The following is a 21727-nucleotide window of genomic DNA, read 5'->3' as shown; positions in this document are numbered from 1 at the left end:
CCAGGGCCTCATACATGCTAGGCAAGTGCTGTACCACTGAGCTACACCCCCTAATCCTGAGAATGTTTATTTTACCTCTATTCCTAAAAGGTACATTTACTGGATCTAGAATTCTGTGTTGACAGCTCTTTTCTCTTAAACCTTTTAAAGCATTGTTGCATTTCCTCTGGCCTTTTTAATTTCTAATGAGAAATTCACTGTCTTTGAAATCTTTGTTCCCTGTAAGTACCATGTAATTTTCTTTAGTTATAGTCAAGATTTCTTTGTCTTTAGTATGCATAGTTTGGTTATGATGTTTCTGGAAATTTTATTTGTTTTTATCTTGTTTGGATCTGTTGAGCTTCTTTAATATGTAAGTTTATGTTTTTAGTCAAATTTAGGAAAATTCAGCCATTAATTCCTCAACTATTTTTGCTCCCCTGTGCTCTTTCCCTTCCTTTATGGAACTCCAGTGACTTAAATATTTAATCTTTGCTCATTGTCCTATAGCCTTTGAAGCTCTATTTATTTTTATTTTCTCAGTCTCTTTTCTCTTGTTTACTTAGTAATTTTATTGAACTATCTTCCAGTTTACTGCCTCTTTCCTCTATCTTCTCCATTCTGCTACTGACCCCTTACAGTGAGTTTCCTTACTTTGTTATTTAATTTTTGGCTCCAAAATTTACATGTAGATCTTCACTGCTGAAATTTTCTATCTTTTCATTTGTTTCAAGAGTATTTACTATTACTTATTAGAACACTTTTATTATAGCTGCTTTAAAATCTTTGTCAGATAATGCCAGCAATTGTGGCATCTTAGCATTGCATCTGTTGACTATCTTTTCTGCAACAATGAGATTTTCTTGGTTCCTCGTATGCTTCATAATTTTGTATTATATCCTGGACATTTTAATTATTATATTATGAGACATTGGCTCTGGTTTAAATCCTACAGGGATGTAACCATGGGATGATACCTTGAGACTGTAAATATACTGGTTTCCCAACAACTGTTTATCCAGTATTTAACATCCGTTGGCGATTCTTCCCTGAATTAGTTATTACATAGGTGGAGGCAAAATGATATGAGTCTTTGATATTTTTTATCGTGGTAAAACTGTACAGAAACATGTATAAGATAAGTGATTATTAAAAGTCAGAGTGGTATTTACTTTAGGGGAAGAGGAAGGGAAATAATAATTAGAAGAGAGCATGGGGTAAGAATGATGTTACTGAGATTTTTTTTCAGCCTTTTACCTTTTTCTTGGGCTAGGTAATTATTAAATGAGTATTCACTTTGTAATAAATAGGGCTAGAATTATAATTCAGTGGTACAACACTTGGCTAGCATGTGCAAGGCCCTACATTTGATCTCCAGCACAACAAAACAAAACAAAAACCAAGTACACATACTTCTAATAGTCAACTAAACTGTTAATGTATTTTTTGAATTTTTCTGTATTTGAGTTTATGTTTTACGATAAAAAGTTTAAAATTTCAGCATTAAATGTCAGCAATATTATATTTAGATTTATCTTTGATGGGTTTGTTGCTTACCATGATGTATATATTGGTCAACTTTGCCAATGGTGGGACAAAATCCCTTATACCTGCAATTTAAAAGAGGAAAGATTTATTTCAGTTCACAGTTTGAGAAGTTTCAGTTTATGTCTGGTTGGTTCCAAGAAAGAAACATCGTGGCAGAAGAGTGTGGTGGCACAAAGATGCTCACTTCATGGTAGCTGGGAAGGAGAGGGAGTTGGAAAGAGTTCCTGAGAGGAAAGGGCTAGGAGCCAGACACAATCCTTGAGGTCACACCCGTGGCCACCCAGACACATCCAGAATTGTGCCTTACCAGTCTTACTAGGCAGCTTTTAATCCAGTCTAGTTGATAATCACAATTAACAGTTATAATGTATATTACATTTCATATATAGTAACTCAGCCGATTTTTTCTTTTTTTTTCCCTATTCATTTTTTCATCATCTGAAAATACTTTTCAGAAATGATACTTGAGAGGTATACACATATACCTTGGGAGAATGTTATGTTTTTTGTCTTTGAAATATTCCAAGAGAGACGTGTCTCAGAAAAATAGCATATAATATAAAATATATCTCCTAATATACATAAAATAGGTATATACATTTGTGTATATAGAAACAAAATTATATATATATGTATCTATGTGCATGTGCACTTCTAACAGTTCATTTTGACACATTATTCATTTATATTTTTCTCTAGCTCTAAATCCTTCTGCATGCTTTCTGCCAATGGAAGCTAGTGCAGCGTGGGGCAAATGCTCTCAGCCATTTAGCCCTCTACACTGAATGTGTTTTGCATATATTATTTACTCTATTGGGTCTTTCTGCCACTTATCTTGTGTTCTTACAGTTTGGATCTTTAATGATTGACAGAAGCGTGCAAGTGATATTGGTGTGTTTGTCATAAAGAAATGTACTAAGAAGTTTTTTTATATTTTAAAAATGTATGTTTATGGCAGCTCCAGGTAATTTAGAGTACACGGACATTAAAGGTGGGCAGATAAGGTTTGGGGCAATCCTTTGATGCTGTTAAGAAGGACATTGTGCAAACCTTATTGTAATATGGGAGGAGTAACCAAGAAGTGCCTGTATGATGCAGGTAGCTAGGGGGAACTCTGGCCAAAGATCTGACTGCCGTGGCTTCAGGGGCCACAAGCAGAGATATGAGTTATTGCCATTCTGTGATACTCTCAAGAACTTGACTCTAGGAAACCTATATAGTTTGATATCATTCAGTGCTCTATTTCCATGACCTCATTCCCTGCATTAACAGGATGGCTCTCTGATCTTACTGCACTGATTTAGTGTATTCTTATTGTTGTTTTGTTTTTGGTACCAGGGATTGAACTCAGGTCCTTGCACTTGCAAGGCAGGCGGCGGAACCCCTGAGCTAAATCCCCAGCCCGATTTAGTGTATTCTTGAATCTTATTAAAGACAAACAAAAACAAAACCCAGAGCTGCTTAAGATGGCACATGCCTGCAATCCCATCTACTCTGCCAAAGATTGAAAATTTGAGGCCAGCCTGGGCAGCGTAGCAAGACTCTGTCTCAAAACAAAAAATAAAAACAACTGGCAGTATATATAGCTGTACAGTAAAGTGCCTCTGGATTTAATTATCAGTACCATGAATGAGTGAATCCATACAGTTTTTCGTTATGTCCATTTCATGACAGAATTGTATTTCCCAGGTAGAAGGAGAAAGGCAGGATAACATTCTTTGGAATAATGCTTGGATATTCCTTTATTTTGAACTCCTTATTTATATCTGTTGTCCATGTGCTCATCTTTGCACTCAGACATACATGTCTATTTTAGAAGTTGGGAAGAGTTCCATTGCAGTGTAATGCACATTTCAGGCCCAGATGAAAGGCCTTACATTATGGTCAGGAGGAAATAGAAGAGGAACCTGTGCTTTCTGCCTAGCCTGGCCCACCTGGCCATATATAAAGGGCAAGCAGGTGTGGCCAAGGGAGATTTCTCCCAGGCAGGGACAGTTCCCTAGGTTTCCAATTGTGAACAGTTTGTAGAGGCTTGCTTGGGGCTGTGTTGAGTTTTCCTCCAACTGTCCTGCCATAAGTGCCATGGGTGAGTTATTATTTTCCCTTTGTTAAAGGTCAGTCTTTCCTTCTGTCCCTATTTTTCTGTAATATATTTAACATTTGTCCCTAGTGTACAGTATTATTAGAGATCACTATACCCCACCTCGTTTTTAGTTTCCATTGAGCATTTTTAATATGGACTCAAATATAGGGACTAAAGCTGGGTGTGGTGGCACATACCTATAATCCCAGCACATAGGAGGCTGAGGCAGGAGGCCAGCCTGGGCTACCCTAGTGAGTTCAAGGCCAGACTGAATTACCTAGTGAAATCCTGTATTAAAAAAAAAAAAAAAAGTACAGACTAGAGGGAGTTCAACAATGCATTCAAGAAAACTCTATTCATTGTCTGTGTTTTACCATTTGTCTTGAAATGTTATTAGCAATATTGAAGAAAGCCATAGTAACATAACTCTACAATCTTTGGAGTCCATTATGAGTTTAAAAAGGCACCAAATTTGTCTGATAATGTATAGCACATGTTGTTCTTTTATATAGAATTTATTGAGGCTGTAATTGAGAGTAGAAAAAATTATGAAATATAACTGGAGACCAATATTTTTTCTCCTTTTAGTACATATTCGTCATATAGAATAATGGATTTCATTTTGACATATTCATACATTTAACATACTTTGATTATTTCCACTCCTCAACTCCCCTCTTTCCCTTTTTCTATCACCTCCCCATTTCCTTCTACATTCCTAATTAGTCAGTCTCCCTTCTATTTTCATATTGTCTATTTTTTTCTTTCTGGATTCTACATTTGAGAGAAAACATGCAGTATTTGTCTTTCTGAGTCTGGCTTTTTTTTTTTGCTTAACATGATGATTTCCAGTTTCATCCATTTTTCTGTAAATGACATCATTTCATTATTCTTTATGGCTGAATAATATTCCATTCTGCATTTATACCACATTTTCTTTATCCACTTATGAGTAAATAGGTACCTAGCTTAGTTATTGTGAATTGCATCACAATATGATTAATTAAAAATGGATCAAAGATCTAAGTATGCGATCTGAAGCTGGAAAACTGCTAGAAGAAAACATAGGGGAACCCCTTCAAGACATAAGCACCAGCAACAATTTCCTGAATAGGACTCTTAATAGCTCAAGCAATAATAGCAAGAAACAACAAATGGGATTGCATCAAATCAAAAAGCTTCTGTACAGCAAAGGAAATAACAGTGAAGAGACAACCTACAAAATGCGAGAAAATTTTTGCCAGCTACTCTTCCAACAAAAGATTAATATCCAGAATATATAAAGAACTCAAGAAACTTTACAGCAGCAACAAAACCCCACAAATAATCTGATCAATAAATGGGCAAATGAACTGAACAGAGCCCAACATTTTGATATCATACAGCATTTCTTACTGTTCCTGATTATCAGTTTTTTGTTAACTTTACATTGTCCATTTTTTCCCACTCGGTGTTGTTGTGGCACTTGGTATTTCAAATTAACACATGATAGAAATGTAAGTTCCTTCTTGGAAACAAATGTAAATACTTGTCAGGAAATAAGATATCAGTTTCTCTTTGGAGGCTCAACTGTCAGGAATCTGAAATAATCAGCTGGTTGTTTCACAGCCTGTACTCTGAAAGCTGTATTTAATTTGCTCTTAATAGACTGTGGTTAGGGGAATTCCCACCTTAGTAGCTGTGGTCTGCAGGGTGGGAATTCCCTTAGGCTCCCGGGGCTAGAAAATCACCTTCTGAGGTCAGAATTACTGACAAGTGGAATAAATTATATCAAACCAACCAACAGTGGCAGTGTAAACCTTTTAAAAAATAATTTGGCAGTCTGTTTTGAAGTTCATAAAACAGTCATATCGAACTTTTTAAATAAAAGGAAATGATACAAGAGAATGAAAATGATAATGGAATAAAGAATTCATTGACTCATTAAGAAATAGAAAAGGCATTCTCAGTATTCAATAAGGGCTATTCCATAATGAATGGTTATTTAATGTAATGAATATTTTGTTACCATGAGAAATTATAACTTTGAAGCCTGATAGTTACATGAAAGAGTACAAATGATACTGTGTTTTGTGGGAGGCTTAAATATTGCAGTTATATGAAAAACATTTATTTATATCAATTCTTAGAAAAGAACTGGCTTAGTTCATTTGTTATTGCTATAATACCAGAGTCTGGGTAACTTATTACAAAAAAGAAATTTCTTGTATTTTGGAGGTTGGGATGTTCACTTTTCTCTCTCTCTTTTTTGGTACCAAGGATCGAACTCGGGGTCCTTGTGCTTGCAGGGCAGGCAGTGGAACCACTGAGCTAAATCCCCAGCCCCTGGAGATAGATCCACTTTTTTTTTTGGTACCAAGGATGGAACTCAGGACCTTGCACTTTCAGGTCAGGTGACAGCACCACTGAGCTAAATTCCTGGCCCTGGAATGTTCAAGATCAAAGAGCTATTATCTAGTAAGGGCCCTCTGTGTCATAGTATGGCACAGGGCATCACCTGGCAAGACAGAACAAGTACACAAGCTTAGGTCTCTCTTATAAAATCATTACTGCTATCATGGGCCCCCACTCTATGACCTCATCTGACCCTAATTACCTTCCAAATGTCCCACCTCCAAATACCATCAATTTATTAATTTTGAGATTAAGTTTCCAACACATGAGCTTTTGGAGAACAAATTGAAACCATAGCATTTGGCCCCCTAAATTCATGTCCATCACTCATGCAAAATAAATTCATTCTATCCCAACAGTCCCAAAGTCTTGTTCCAACACCAATTTAAAAGGCAAGTGAAAAAAAAAGAAGAAAAGGAAAAAGTCAAATCTAATCTAATTTGGGATACAGATGAGACTCAAGGCACAATTCATCTTAAAGCAAATTCTCCCCAGCTGTGAACCTGTGAAATCAAGCAAGTTGTCTGCTACTAAAATACAGTGCTAAGACAGGCAGAGGACAGACATTCCCATCCCAAAAGAGAAAAATATAGGCAAGAAAATAAGGCTAATTGGTCTTAAGTAAATCCAAAGGGGAAAGTGATTTTTAAGTGTTAAACCCAGGGAACAATCTCTGATTCCATGATCCATATCCTAGGCACGTTGGAGTGGAAAGTAGGCCTCCAAGGCTCTGGGGGATGGCCCCCAGCCCCAGAACTGGATTTAAGCCAAGGAGCAGCTCTTCCAAATTGGAGTCCGGTGCCTTCAGTTCTCCCAGGCTAGTGTATGGTGATAGCTCTACAGTTCTGGGGTCTTAAGGGTGATGCAAATCCCTTGACTCCACTAGGTATTGTCTTAATGGAGTAGTAACTCCACCCCTGCAATAAGTCTGTCTGGGCCCTCAAGGGTTCTGTAACCTCTTTTGAAACTGTGAGAAGAAAGCCATGCTTCCTGCAGTCTTAACATTATGTGGATGGTCCCAAGGCTTTCTGACTGTACCTTCCAGAGCAATAGGTCCAACTGAACCAGGATTGGGATGGTTGAATTATATCATGGTAAGCTATAGGAGCAGAGCCCTAAGGCAGCCCTGAGCAACAAGCCCATGGATGCCACTCTGGGCCTATCCCTTGAAACCTTTCTGCCCTTTGAGAGTCTGGACTGGTGATGGGAACCAACCTCAGAGAGCTCTGAAATGTCTTTCTCCATTGTCTTACTGAATAGCACCTGGCTCCCTTCTAAGCCTGTGAATCTTTTTAATAAATGGTCGGTCACCTGGCCATACACTTAGCATTCTCTCCTGAACATGCTTTTTCATTCTTTTCATGACCAGCCTGAAATTTTTCCAGGTCATTCTACTTTACCTTTAATTGTAAATCATCTTTAAGTTACCTCATCCAAAAATAAAAAAGAATAAAAAGAAAGATTCAGTGACTAATCTAAGCATCAAAACATTCATTGTGCTGCATGGCTACTTTTTTCTTTTTCTTTTCTATTTTTCAGTATTGTGGATTAAACTCAGGGCTTTTGCCCTGAGCTACATCCCCAGCTGGCTTTCACTATTTATTTTGAAACAGGTTCTAAGTTGTCTGGACAGGATTCAAAGTTGATCTTTCTGCTTCAGCCTCCCCAAATGGTGGGATTATGGGGTGTGCACTACCACACCTGCTGATACTTTGATATTTTTTACACCAGATAACCTAGTTCATCACCCTTGAGTCTCTTCATTCCGTAAAGTCCTAGGACATGGACTCAGTGTCATTACATGCTTTGCAACTATATAGCAAGGATTGCCTTTACTCCAGTTTCAATGTATCATTCCTTATTTTCATCTGAAACCTCATCAGAATGACCTTTTACTGTCCTTTTTTTTTTTTTTTTTTGTATCAAGGATTGAACTCCGGTCCTTGTGCTTACACAGCAGGAAGCGAAACCACTGAGCTAAATCCCCAGCCCTACTGTCCATATTTCTAACAGTATTCTTGTCACAACCACATAAGTAATCTCTAAGAAGATTTGTACTCTCCCTACAGTTCTCTTCTGACCCCTCACCAAAATTACCCTTAATGTTCTATTTATAGCAATCTTCTGAAGTTTTTCTAGCCAGCTCCTCCTAATTTTTGTAGCTTCCACCTATTTCTCAGTTCCAAAAGTGCTTCCACATTATCTGCTACTTCTGCTATTGTTATATCTTTTTATAACTGTTAATGCATATTAATTGCACAAATTAGTGAATTTCTCTATTACATTTTCATAAACGCATTTACCATGCTTTGATCATATCTATCCACTCTTTTACCCTTTCTTTTTCTCCCCTTTCCCTCTCCTCCCCCACAGTCCTCTTCTTCTACCCTAATAGTCTGTCTCCTACTTTCAGGTCATTCCTTTTCTTTGTTTCTACATGTGAGATAAACTATATGATAATTGTCTGTGATCTATTTTGCTTAATTGGATGTCCTTCAGTTCCATACATTTTCCTGCAAATGACATGATTTCATTCTTTTCTGTGGCTAAATAATACTCCATTGTGTATATACACACATCACATTTTCTTTATCTGTTCATCTGTTGACAGGCACCCATGCTGGTTCCATATCTTGGTTACTGTGAATAGTGCCCCAATAAACATGAGTATGCAGGTATCTCTTTTGTATACTGACTTCATTACTTTCTGATATATGAGAGATGATCAAAAAATACAGTAAAAATTAATTTTAAAAAATTATTATAGTAAAAGACTCATTGCCATTATTCCTATTCACATCAAACATACTTATTTCATCAATCCCGCCACTTTCTGAAGCAGTTCTGAAAGTCTTTTTTGTCTTTAGTTATACTGTCCCAACTGCCTCGGTGCCCTGAATCAGTTCAAAACATTTACCTTTCACGATCATTTTGACTTTGGGGAAGAGCTACAAGTTGTATAGTGCCAGATCTAGTGATTAAGCTGGATGAGGACACACCACATTGTTTTTATTTGACAGAAATTTCCGTAAATGGTTGACCGGTAAGGTGTGAGTTAAAAAAATATGGTGAATGTTTAAATTAAAAAATGATTACAGTAAAAGACACATTGGCATGAATTCCCCTCAGGGTACTTAAAATACTCCCCTTCAATTCAAACACACTTATTCTATCATTCTTGCAAATATCTTTTACTGTAGTTTTTTTTTTTTTTAATTTAAACATTCACCATAATTGTCAGTCACCCCCTTGTATGCCCAGGAGTGGTTTATTTGGATCATATGGTAGATCTATTTTTAGTTTCTCAGGAATTTCCATAGTGGCTGTACTAATTTACATTCCCACTAAGGTATAACTATTCCTTTGTTTTCATATCCTCACCAGCATTTTAAAAATTTTTATTAATTTTTTTTTTTTTTGGTGGTACTAGGGATCAAACCCAGGGCCTTGAGCTTGTTAGGCAAGTACTTTAACAGGGAGCTATTTGTAATTTTTTCTTTTTATAGTAGCCATTCTCTGACTGGGATGAGATGAAATCTCTTTGTAATTATGATTTGCATTTCCCTGATGACTAAAGACATTAAGCATTTTTTTTTTGGTACCAGGGATTGAACTCGGGACCTTGCGCTTGCAAGGCAAGCAGCAGAACCACTGAGCTAAATCCCCAGCCCAACATTAAGCATTTTTCATATATTTATTGGACATTTATGTTTCTTCTTTTGAAAGGGTACGTTCACATCCTTTCCCCATTTTTGATTGGATTACTATTCTTTTGTTGTTAAGTTTTTTGGTTCTTTATGTATTAATCTTCTGTCACATGGCTGGCAAAGATTTTCTGTTTCTGTAGGTTGTCTTTCACTTCACTGCTTACTTTGCTGTGCAGAAACTTTAATTTGATATAATTCCATTTGTCAGTCCTTGCTTTTGTTTGCTGATTTATTGGAATCCTATTCAGGAAATTGTTGCCAATGCCAGTATGTTGAAGTGTTTCCCCTGTGTCATTCTCTAGTAGTTAAAAGTTTCTGGTCTTACATTAAGGTCTTTGTTCTATTTTGAGTTGATTTTTGTACAGAGTGAAAGGGGTTTAGTTTCTACATGTGGATCCCCTTTTTTCCCGGCATTATTTAAGAGGCTGTCTCTTCTCTAATCTATGTGTTTTGTACCCTTGTTGAGAATCCATGTAGCTGTGGTTGCATGAGTTTATTTCTGGGCCCTCTGTTCTATTCCATTGGTCTACATGTCTGTTTTCATGCCAGTTCCGTGCTGTTTTTGTTAATATGGCTCTGTAGTGTATTTTGAAATCAAGAATTATAATGCCTCCAGCATTGCTCTCTGGTCATTTGTGCTGCTATATAAATTTTAGGATTGTTTTTTTCTAGTTCTGTGAAGATTGGCATTGGTATTTTGATAGGAATTTTATTGAACCTGTATATTACTTTTGGTAGTATGGTATTTTAATAATAATTTCTTGGGCTGGGAATTTAGCTCAGTGGTTCCACCACCTGCCTCACAAGCGCAAGGTCCCAAGTTCAATCCCCAGTACCAAAATAATAATAATAATAATAAATAATTTCTCAGTCTATGAAGATGGGAAATCTTCCCGTTTTTTTCTTCAGTGTTTTACAATTTTCATTGTAGAGGTCTTTCACTTCTCTTGTTAGATTTATTCCAAGGTATTTCATTTCATTTTTTTTAGGCAGTTATGAATGAGATTATTTTTTTGATTTCTTTCTCAGTGAATTCATTATCGGTATATAGAAAAGCTATTGATTTTTGTATGTTGATTTTATGTCCTCCTACTTTCCTGAATTTATCAGTTCTGAGAGCCTTTTGGTGAAGTTTTAGAGTTTTCTCAGTATAGAATCCTATCTTCTGCAAATAGGGATAATTGACTTCCCCCTTACCTATTTATTTCCCTTCATTTCTTTCCCTTATCTGATTCCTGTGGCTAGCATTTCAAGTGCTATATTGAATATGAATGGTAAGAGTGGATAACCTTGTCTTGTTCCTGCTTTTTATTTATTTTTGTTTTTCCCCACTCAGTATGGCCCCATTCAGTGTAATGTCATATATGAGTTTGTCACATAAAGACTTTATTATAGTGAGCTATGATCCTTCTATACATAATTTACTCAGGGCTTTTACCATTAATGGATGTTGAATTTTCAGATGCTTTTCCTGCGTCTGTCATGATTACCATGTGATTTTTATTTTGATTCCATTTATATGTGGCATTATGTTTATTGATTTGCACATGTTGAACTTTTCTTGTATCCCTGTAATGCATCCAACTTTTATTTATTTTTTATTTTGGTACTGGAGATCGAACTCAGGACCTTGCGCTTGTGAGGCAGGCAGCGGCACCACTGAGCTAAATCCCTGGCCCCACATGGTCTTTTTAATGTGCTGTTGAATTCTACTTATAAGTATTTTTTTAAGGATTTTTGTATCTGTTTTCATCAAGGATATATATGTGTATAGCTGTTAAATATTATATATAGAGAGAGACAGACAGACATCAGCCTTATAAGGTTTTGGTGGCAGGGTGATAATAGCTTCATAGAATAAGTTTGAAAGAATTCCCTTCCTTTCTATATTACGGAATAGTTTGAGGAATATTGGTACTAGTTCTTCTTTAAAAGTCTTGTAAAAATTTTTGTTGCTGCTGCTGCTGCTTCAATCTCATTGCTTGTTATTGGTCCCTGTAGGATTTTTATATCCTCTTTGTTCAATTTTGGTAGGTCGTATGTGCCCAGAAATTTATTTTTCTTCTAGATTTTCCAGTTTATTGGCATGTAGTTTTAAAAATATTCCCTAATGAACCTGTGAGTTTTAGTGGTATCTGTTGTCCTGCTTTTTGGCTCTTTTATGTGAGGAGGGGGGAGAAAAATCATCTCCATTTATTTTGTTTCATATACATCCATAGTTGAATTTTAATACAAAAAGAAAAAGTTAGAGATAGGGATTTAGCTCAGTGGCACTGCGCCAAAGGTCCCAAGTTCGATCTCCAGTACCAAAGAAAAAAAAAAAAAGAAAAGAAAAAATTAGAGTCTGAAAAACATTTATAAACAAGATATCTTCAAATAGATTTTTGTCTTTTCTTTCTTTTGGTTAGAAAAAACTCTTAGCTTTAGCTAAGGTTAAGATTTTTTTCTAAATATTTTTGAAGAACCAACTGTTTCGTTGATCCTTTTGTTCTTTTAGTCTCTATTTTATTCCTTTTAATTCTGATATTATTTCTTCTATTGAGTGTAGGTTTGGATTGTTCTTGTTTTTCTGAGATCTTGAGATGCATCATTAGATTATGTTTTTGCAATATATCTGATTTTTTTATAGGCATTCATAGCAATAAACTTCTCTCTTAGAATTGCCTTTTCTGTCCCACACATTCTGGTATGTTACGCTTCCATTTTCATTTGATTCTAACAATTTTAAGTTTCTCCCTTGGTTTATTCAGTGATCCACTAATTGTTCAATCTCCATGTTTATACAGGTTCTGTGATTTCTCTTACTGTTGGCATCTAGTTGTCTTTGGTTGTGATCTGATAAGATGCAATAAATTATTTGTTTTTTATGTTTGTTATGACTTGCTTCACATATTCTAAAATAAGACCTATTTTGGAGAAAATTCCATGAGCTGCTGAAAGGAATGTGTATTCTATAGTTGTTGGATAGAACATTCTGTAGATGTCTGTTAAGTCCATTTGCTCTATGGTGTAGTTTAACTCTGATGTTTGTTGATTTTTTTTTTTAATCTAGAAGACCTGCCTATTAATGAGAATGGACTACTGAATTCACCTACTATTATTATATTGGGACCTATCTGCTCCTTTGTGTCAAATAATGGTTTTTATAGGAAATTAAGTATGCCAATTTTCAATGTATATAGTAGTTGTGTCTTCTTGATGGGCTGTTCGTTTTATCAATATGTAGTGACCTTCTTTGCTTCTTCTGACTGATTTTGGCTTGAAGTCTGTTTTGCTAGATGTAAGTATGTCTACTCCTGATTACTTTCAAATTCTATTTCCTTGGAAAGTGATTTTCCATCCTTTCACTTTCAGTTGGTATATGTTTTTGCTGGGGAGATGAATATGCTGGCAGGACATTGTTGGGTCTCTTTTTTTTTTTGGTAGCGGGGATCAAACTCAGGACCTTGTGCTTGCGAGGCAGGCAGCAGAATCACTGTGCTAAATCCCCGGCCCAGGTCTTGTTTTTAATTCAGTCAAACTATCTTCAACAGTTAATTGGAGAATTAAGACTATATTTAGGGTTATTATTGAAAGGCATATACTTGTCCCCGTAATTTTGTTCTTTTTCTTCTGGTTGCTTTCAATATTTTTTGTTTATTTTTTCTGCTCTTTTTTTATCATAGAAGGCTGATAGTTTACTGTATTAGTAGTGTTTAATTCTTTCCTAATTTTCATTTATCTGGTCTTCTGGTGAGATTTATTCTTTCCCAAGTTTTCATGCTTGTCTTTCTTCCTCCTCCTCTTTCTTCTTCTATTCCATAGGATTACAAGTATCTTCTATAATGCTGGTTTAAGGGTCATGAGTTCCCTTAGTTTATGCTTGTCTTGGAAGGTCTTTATTTCTCTTTTGATTCTGACAGATTAGTTTGCTGGATGTAATAATCCAGGTTGGCAATTGTGTTCTTTTAGGACTTGAAATACTTTATTCTGTTCTTTCCTGCCCTTTAGATTTCTGCTAAGAAAGTTTGTTATTCTGATAGGCTTGCCACTAAATGTCATTTGATGTTTCTTACATCTTTTAGTATTTTTTTCTTTGTTCTATACTTTGGGCAGTTTAACTGTAATACATCATGGAGAAATTCTTTTCTGGTCATGTCTGTTTGAGGTTTTATGTGCCTCCTATACCTGAATAGCCCTGTCTTTCTTAAGCTTTAGGAAATGTTCTGCTGTTTCACTGAACTGGTTTTCTATGCCTTCAGTCTGTAGCTCTTGTCCTTCATATATTCTGATTAATCTCTTTAATGGTGTCACAGGGATCTTGTATGTTCTCTTTATTCTTTCTTAATTTTTCTTTATTGCTGCTTGAATGTGATAATTCACCAGACTAGTCTTCAAGCCCTTATATTCTTTCTCCCACTTGACCAAATCTATTGATGAGGCTTTCAACTGAGACTTTTCTGTGACTTAGTGAGGTTTTTATTTCCAAGATCTTTGGTTCTTTTTCAAAATCTCTTTATTGAATTACTCATTCATATCTGCATTGTCTTCCCTAATTCATTCAGCTGTTTACTTGTTGCTTCTTAGAATTTACTTTAAGAAATAATTCTTTTAAGTTCTTTGTCCAGCATTTCATCCAGTTTGATGTCTTTGGAATCAGTTACTAGAGTTAGGAACTATAGGAAGTGTCATGTGTGTGTGTGTGTGTGTGTGTGTGTGTGTGTATGGGTATTGTGTTTCTGTAGAGATATCTGTGCAGTTGCTGGGATGGATGTTTCTTCTGTTTTTACTCGAGGGCTTTCTTAATAAGCAGCCTTCTCTTGATGAGATACACTGAGATATTGGTTTGTTGTGTATGTAATTCCAAACTTCCATGTAGCTTCTTTTGCTATGACTCATGGTTTTTGACTCAAAGCATACCATGTTGGAGCCTGAGGAACTTGCTTTCTCTAGAGTCTCACAAGATCGGGGGCCTTAGAGCAGTTTGAGCACGTGTGATGTAGGCAGCAGAGTATATAGGGGGCACCCTCTGTGGTTATTCCTCCACTCTTGTTAACAAAGTGCGATCTGAAAGTACAGTGTTAGAGACCTATGCTGAGGTCCCTTGTAGATATGGTCTGTTGCTATGGGTAGAATGTCCAGGAGCAGGACTTTACCACTGCTAGCCCTGCCTAGGGGTTATGGGCTTTTATATCCCCGATTCTTTAAATTGAACACCTGCCAACGTTTAAATGGGACTAGTTCATGGCTGGAGTAAGGTTGGTTCCATTTCTCTCAGCTAGGCTGGGAGGTGTACTTCAGCAGCAAAGCACCCACCCTTGTATGTGCGGGCAGTGTTGAATTCCCTGCCCTGTTGAAGTTGAAAGTTGCTGTGTATTTTCCTTGGGATTGCCTTTCTGATTCTCTGTGATGTTTGGGTTTCCCATCACTTCTTTGTTGGTTCTTTCTTTCTCTCCTTGAAATAAAGTTTCTATTTTGTTGCTCTGATTTTTCTGTTTTGCAGAATCTCATGTAGGGTACTTCCATTTCTCCGTTTGGCTCTTTCTCTAATTTTTGGATCTTAAAAAAATAGAGATTTTTTTTGTTTGTTTGTTTTTTGCTTCCGGGGATCAAACTCGGGGCCTTGAGCTTGCACAGCAGGCAGTGAAACCACCAAGCTAAATCCCTGGCCCTTATAAAAATAGAGTTGTTTAAAAAAATTCTACTTATCAGGAGAGATTTATCAACCAAAATGCAAGCTTTGTATTTGGCATAGATTAAAATCTTAACCCTTTCAGTGTTGACTAATAATTTTTGCTAATCTAGTCTGCTACAAATGTGTTGATTTACTGCTGTCATACTTGTGAATATTTATAAATTTAAAAAGAAGTCCATCTAGAAACCCAATTAACATATAACAGCTGACATAGTTATTTTCAGACAAGGAATATTTTGCACTTGATTTTCCTATATTAGAATACATTAAGCCTGAATTTTATATTATATATTGCAATATTAGAACATGTCATGAAATCCTGACTGAAATCAGTTGCATGACAACAATGTACTCATATTGCCATGGAATATCCCCATAGGGTGTGAGACAGATAAAAAAATACTCAACTTTTAAATATTACTAAATATCAGATAAGAACTGAAATGATAGGTATCCAAGTCCTCCCATAACTTTTTAGGAAGAATATGTGTCCACATTATCAAAATGTTACAAGATTGGGCCAGGGATTTAGCTCAGTGGTTCTGCCGCCTGCCTTGCAAGCACAAGGTCCTGAGTTCAATCTCTGGTACCCCCCCCACCCCAAAATGTCACAAGATTTAGAAGCCACTTTCTTAGACTTGCTAATATGTGGAGCTGTCTTTAGCCTACAAGAAGAGATAAAGGAGAATATAAACAAAACACTGGTATTGAGTTAATAAAAGAAGACAGATTTTCAGATTATTATAAAGAACTTAATAATAATTAGAGCCACCTTGTACTTTAGCCATAAAACTGACTTTCTCACAAGTTTCCATGTGACCAGTCACTGGAGTGTTCAGTGAGACACCATCCCACCATGAGGGATAGTATAAAAAGGGAAGGAGCTACGCAGTGATTACCTGACTTCTCACCAGTCCAAAATTTTGTTATTCTACAACATTTGTTCATCTTTTCCTTTCTCTCTTCCTTCTTTCTCCCTTTCTCCTTTCTTTCTTCCTCCCTTCTTCCTTCTTGTTTACCAGAAACTCTTAGGAGTATCATAATCATATGCACCTTTAATTTTTCCTGACTTACATTCTCAATTATGTATTTGTGTGATCATTTTGAACATTTCTGTCATTCTGGAAAGTTCCTGTATCCCTTTCTGATCAATCTTTTCACCCACACACTCCCAGATACTACACTTGATCTTAGCCAAAAGGCCGAGAAGCGATCCCACACACTCCCAGAGGCAACCACTTTTAATTTCTGTCCTATGAATTAAATTTGTATTTCACATAAATGAAATTATTAAATATATATTGAGTTTTACTTTTAGGTAACAATTCTTTTTAGATTTATATAGTTGTTGCACTCATAATTATTCTTTTTGTTGCTAAATAATATTTCATTTTACAAATACTCAAGTTATCCATTTACCTAATGATGGATATTTTGGTTATTTTTAGTTTAGGGTTCTATTGAATGAGGTTTCTGTGTACATTATTGTACAGATCTTTTTAAAAACTATGTTTTGGGCCGGGGATTTAGCTCAGTGGTTTCGCCACCTGCCTAGCAAGCTCAAGGACCCGAGTTCGATCCCCAGTACCAAAAAAAAAAAGTTTAAAAACTATGTTTTTATTTCTGTTTGGTAAATGTCTAGCTGTGAAGATTTTGAATAGAGACTAGACATATGATTAACTTGATTAGAACTGATTAATACTTGTACAGTGTCCACTTCTCCAACAATTAGCATTGTTAGCCTTTAATTTTAGCATCTAGTGCATGTGAAGAAATACCATATAGTGATTTAAATTTGTATTTTCTGTAATGATTAATAATGTTGATGTCCTTTTACAGTTATGTTGGCCATTTATCTATCTTCTTTTGCAAGACCTCTATTCAGATTTTTTTTGGTTTTTTGCCTTTTTAAAAACTGGGTTGTCTTTTTTTACTGTTAAGAGATTAACTGTAGAGATTCTTTTGTGTCCTAGATTTATAAATACTTTGTCAAGTATATGACTTATAAATATTAATTTACCAGACTGTGGCTTGTTTATCAGTTTTGTAATAGTATCTTTGGATGAGCACAAATTTTATTTTATTTTATTTATTTATTTTGGTACCAGGAATCGAACTCAGGACCTTGTGCTTGCAAAGCAGGCAGCGGAACCACTGAGCTAAATCCTGGGCCCTACAAATTTTATTTTGATAATATCTGATCCATTCCTTTGTGTATAGCCTTACTTTATAAGAAATTTTTGCCCACAATGGTTGTAAAGATTTTCTCCTGTTTTAGTTTTCTATTTTTTTTTCTAAAAGCTTTATAGTACTAGGGTTTACAGTTAGATCTCTATAGAGGGAGAAGCATCTTTTTCTTCCCCATATGTATAGGTATCCAGTTTTCCAGAATCATTTATTGAAAAGGCCTTTCTTTCCCCATTTGATTGACTTTGTTGTTTTGTTTTTCCTTTTTTTGTTTGGTTTTTCTGGTACTAGGGATCAAACTCAGGACCTTGCACTTGCGAGTCAGGCTTGGTGCCACTGAGCTAAATCCCCGGCCCAACTTTGTGGTTGATAACGCTATTGAGAACTGAGTGTATGTGTGTGCCCACACACTTAGATATCTACCTCTGGACTTTCTGTTTTGTCATTGATCTGTTTGTCATATTCTAATGCCATATTTTTTAAACTATTATAGGTTTATATATATAATCTTGAATTTTGAATTTCATATGTCCAACTTTGTTTTTCTTCATCAAGATTATTCTGGGTATTTAAAATTCTTATTTCTATATGAATCTTAGAACTGGCTGGCTAGTTTCATTACAAAAGCCTGCTCATATTTGTTGGGGGGTTGCTTTGAATCTATATACTTTTTGAGAAAAGTGAATAGGTATCTACTGAGTCTTCCAATCCATGAATATGGTCTAGCTTTCCATTTATTTAGGTCTTCTTTAACTTTTTGCAAGAATGCTTTACAGTTTACAGTGTTAAAGGTGTTACATACCAAATTATTTAATATATTTGTTACACTGTTACACTTAGTATTGCGTTATTTTCACTTTTCAGTTATTAATGTTTAGGATTGCATTGCCTTTCACATATTAATTTTGTATCAACAAATTTATGAAATTCATTTATTCTAATAGTTAAATAGATTCATGTTATCTGCAAATCTTTTCAAATCTTTTTGCCCTTTTTCCCTCTTATGGCTTATATCTAGATGCCCTCACCCCCAACCTCATGCACTGATGGGCAGGGCTCTTGGGAGTGACTGGATTATGGGTGTGATACTGGATTAGTCCACTGATTGGTTTAGCCTAGTTCTGGGTATGGATGATGGACTTACTGAAAAAGGAAGACTCTCCCTGGATATGAGTGACACCAACAAATAGGCTTATAGCCTGGATGAATTGAAAAGGGAAAGGAAGATGGACCTGGTACTTCCTGGGGTGCCATGTAATGTTTCTCCTCTGTCATCCCCCTTTGCCATACTGCTCTGCCTTGGAGCCAGTCAACTATGGACTGAAACCTCTACAAACTGTGAGCTAAAATAAACCTTTCCTCCTTAAACTTGTGAGTTTTGGGTATTTTGTCCCAGAAACAAGAAAGTAAGACATCCCCCATAATGTACAATTTGTTACTCATGTTTCTGTTACTGTGAAAAAATATCTGAGATAAACAATTCAAAAGGAAAAAAGATTAATCCAGGGATTTAGCTCAGTGGTTCTGCCACCTGCCTTGCAAGCTCAATGTCCTGAGTTCAATCGCTGGTACCAAAAAAAAAAAAAAAGGGAAGAAAGATTCATTTTGGTTCATAGTTTGAGAGAATCCTACCACCCATTAATAATCTTCAATAACATTAGATTACCATTTTCCACATATATTTCTGTGGGTGTATAAATATAAAATAATGGTTAGAAATAATTTCACATAATTAAGATTGTAATATATGTGCTGTTTTAAGTGTTGTCATTTAGAATAAATTTAAATGTGTTACTATCACTTTAAAAAGATCACCATACAATAGATGAACTTCACAAAAAGGATCTTTACAAGAGATAATAATTACTGAAAGATGGTAATTACTAAAGGTTCGTCAAAAATGACATAAAACATTGAATTTTTGGTGATTTTAAAAGCTATACATTTCTGTATGTTTAACTTTTCAACAGCTTGATATGTCTTGCTGTGAGGGATGGAGAAATTAGTGCTTTCAACTGCTTTTCATCTTCCTTCCTCCTCCCAATTGCTTCCTAATTTTTCAGTTGCAATTATATGTCACATGTGGTTTGTAACATTTATATACCTTCCTGTCATGCATATATTTGCTTATTCTCAGTTCAGTTTTTAAATGGATTCAGTTCTAACCATCGTCTCTTATGTCATGGTCTCTGGCTTCTTCATTAGAGTTCTTTATTTTTATTCATCTCTTGCTTGGCTAGTTTTATCATCAAGTGGTTTTTTTCAAGAAGTGCGGAAGTCTTTTGTACTGTCTATCAGTCACCTTATACTTGAATGACAACTTGGCTGAGCATAAATTTGTTGGGCTGTGCTTTCTTTCTCTAAGTTGCTGACATTTCTGTGGGCTAGAATTATGTCCAGCCAATTTTTTTTTCTTTAATAATATTTGGTTTTGATTTTGCCTTTTAAAGTCAGACTTCTAGTTTTCAGAGACTATACATGAATTCTGTATCTTTTCAGTCACTGCACTTGAGACATTACTACCACAGCTATGGAACTGTAATACAAGCTGGGCATTTGGGGAATATTAATCATACATCTTTCCTTTCCTTTCCAGAGATAATTGATGACCTTGCCAACCTCGTAGAGAACACAAATGAAAAGCTTCACACTGAAACTAGGCGTGTGAACTTGGTAGACAGAAAGTCAACTTCGTGTGGTAAGAGATGGTAGTCATTATGGCTCTGCTTTTTTAATCCCTTGAAGATTTACTCTACTTTAAGTTTCCTATATTTGTCTAATTACCACAGGAATTTGGTTGCCCTTCTAAAAAGGCAGTACCACTTGATGCAGCATTAAAATTGCTAAAACATGCACATATATAGATGTAGATATATAGATATATAGTTATACATATATACACACACATATATGTATATATATACTATTTTGCACTTAATATTTGGTATATTGTATGCACTGAGCAAGTTTTAGCTATTATCATTATATACAAAGGAAGAGTTCACAATTCAGCCTTCTCAATTTGCTTATCTTCTAATCAGTCATCTTGTCATTTGAAATGAATATATTCATAGATGTGTTGATATGTTTTGTATTTTCAGCCTTCAGCACATATTCTTGAATACATAATGAATGCAGAATGTTTCTTGTACTGTTGCTGATTTTTTAATACCTAGTGTCTGGTAAACCCTATTCACAGGCAAAAGTCAGGGTCTTCCGTAGTCTAGGAGGAGCAGGCAAGTAAAATTTAGGCCCACTCTAACTAGAAAGTATAACGAGAGACCCTCCCACATTAAACTGGAGTCCAAAGGAGGAAAAAGAAAGGAAACAACAATACGGTTCCTGGTAAGCTGGGGTCACAGAAAGCCCTTCATGTGCATTTCTGTTCGGGACATACTTGTATATATCAGGGTAACCCAGGAAACCTCAAACCTTAAATTTGGTTTGAGACAGACTCACCTGTTTCAGTTCTAGTTACATATCAAAAACAATGGAATGCTTCTCTAGAGGAAAGTATATTTATCCTAGGTCTCTGGAGATAACCAAATTATACTTCAAGGGCAGTGATCAGCAGGCAGTTAAAGATAAGCTAGTATACATGCAAACAATGTAGTATGAGCATGGACTGGCAGTAGATCATGGAAACCAGTCCGTGCAGGCTCGCAGTATTAGAATTGGCAGATGCGAAAGCCGGGCATGGTGGAGCATGCCTGTAATCCTAGCACTTGGGAGGCTGAAGCAGGAGGATCATCACGAGTTTGAGGCCAGCCTAGGCTACATAGTGAGTTCGAGGCCAGTCTGAACTACATAGTGAAACCTTGTCTCAAAAAACAAAAACAAAAAAACAAATTTTAAAATCTGTTATAAAATCAGTGCTACTTTTTGAATTTAAAACACGTCAGCTTGAAAGCATCTTAATAGAAGAAACTATAAACAACACAGAAAGTTTTAAAAGAGACCAGATAGAACTTCTAGAAATTAAAAATAACTGAAACTTGGGGAAGGGGGTATAGCTTAGTGGTAGAGCTTTTACCTAGCATGTGAAAGGCCCTGGGTTTGATTCCTGGCACTGTTTAAATAAACCAAAAAACCAAGAACCCTGAAAACTCAAAATGGAATACACTTGGTACTGAAAAAGGAAGACTCAATCAGACG

The 21727-nt window shown here is 35.8% G+C and overlaps 1 protein-coding gene and 1 pseudogene across 8 annotated transcripts in view; one reads left to right on the top strand and one right to left on the bottom strand.

The window, feature by feature from the left end:
• The window catches only part of Stx8 (syntaxin 8), a 279691-nt gene that overhangs the window by 156438 nt on the left and 101526 nt on the right, over nt 1-21727 (top strand). For all 8 annotated transcript variants that reach the window (XR_015443240.1, XR_015443239.1, XR_002386969.2 and 5 more), the window contains one exon: nt 20169-20270. Coding sequence is in view for 5 of the 8 variants with exons in the window: in XM_021238313.2 (XP_021093972.1) it covers nt 20169-20270 (102 nt within the window). In the remaining 3 variants the exon portion in view is untranslated. The remainder of the gene's footprint in view (nt 1-20168; nt 20271-21727) is intronic.
• LOC147823917 (U2 spliceosomal RNA) lies at nt 16510-16599 on the bottom strand (annotated as a pseudogene).

The sequence above is a fragment of the Heterocephalus glaber genome, unplaced genomic scaffold, assembly GCF_053883595.1.
Source record: "Heterocephalus glaber isolate CG9 unplaced genomic scaffold, H.glaber_assembly_v1.0 deba00001564, whole genome shotgun sequence".
Taxonomy (NCBI): Eukaryota; Metazoa; Chordata; class Mammalia; order Rodentia; family Bathyergidae; genus Heterocephalus; species Heterocephalus glaber.
Note: the sequence above shows the minus strand (reverse complement) of the source record. Positions and strands in the feature narration are given on the sequence as shown.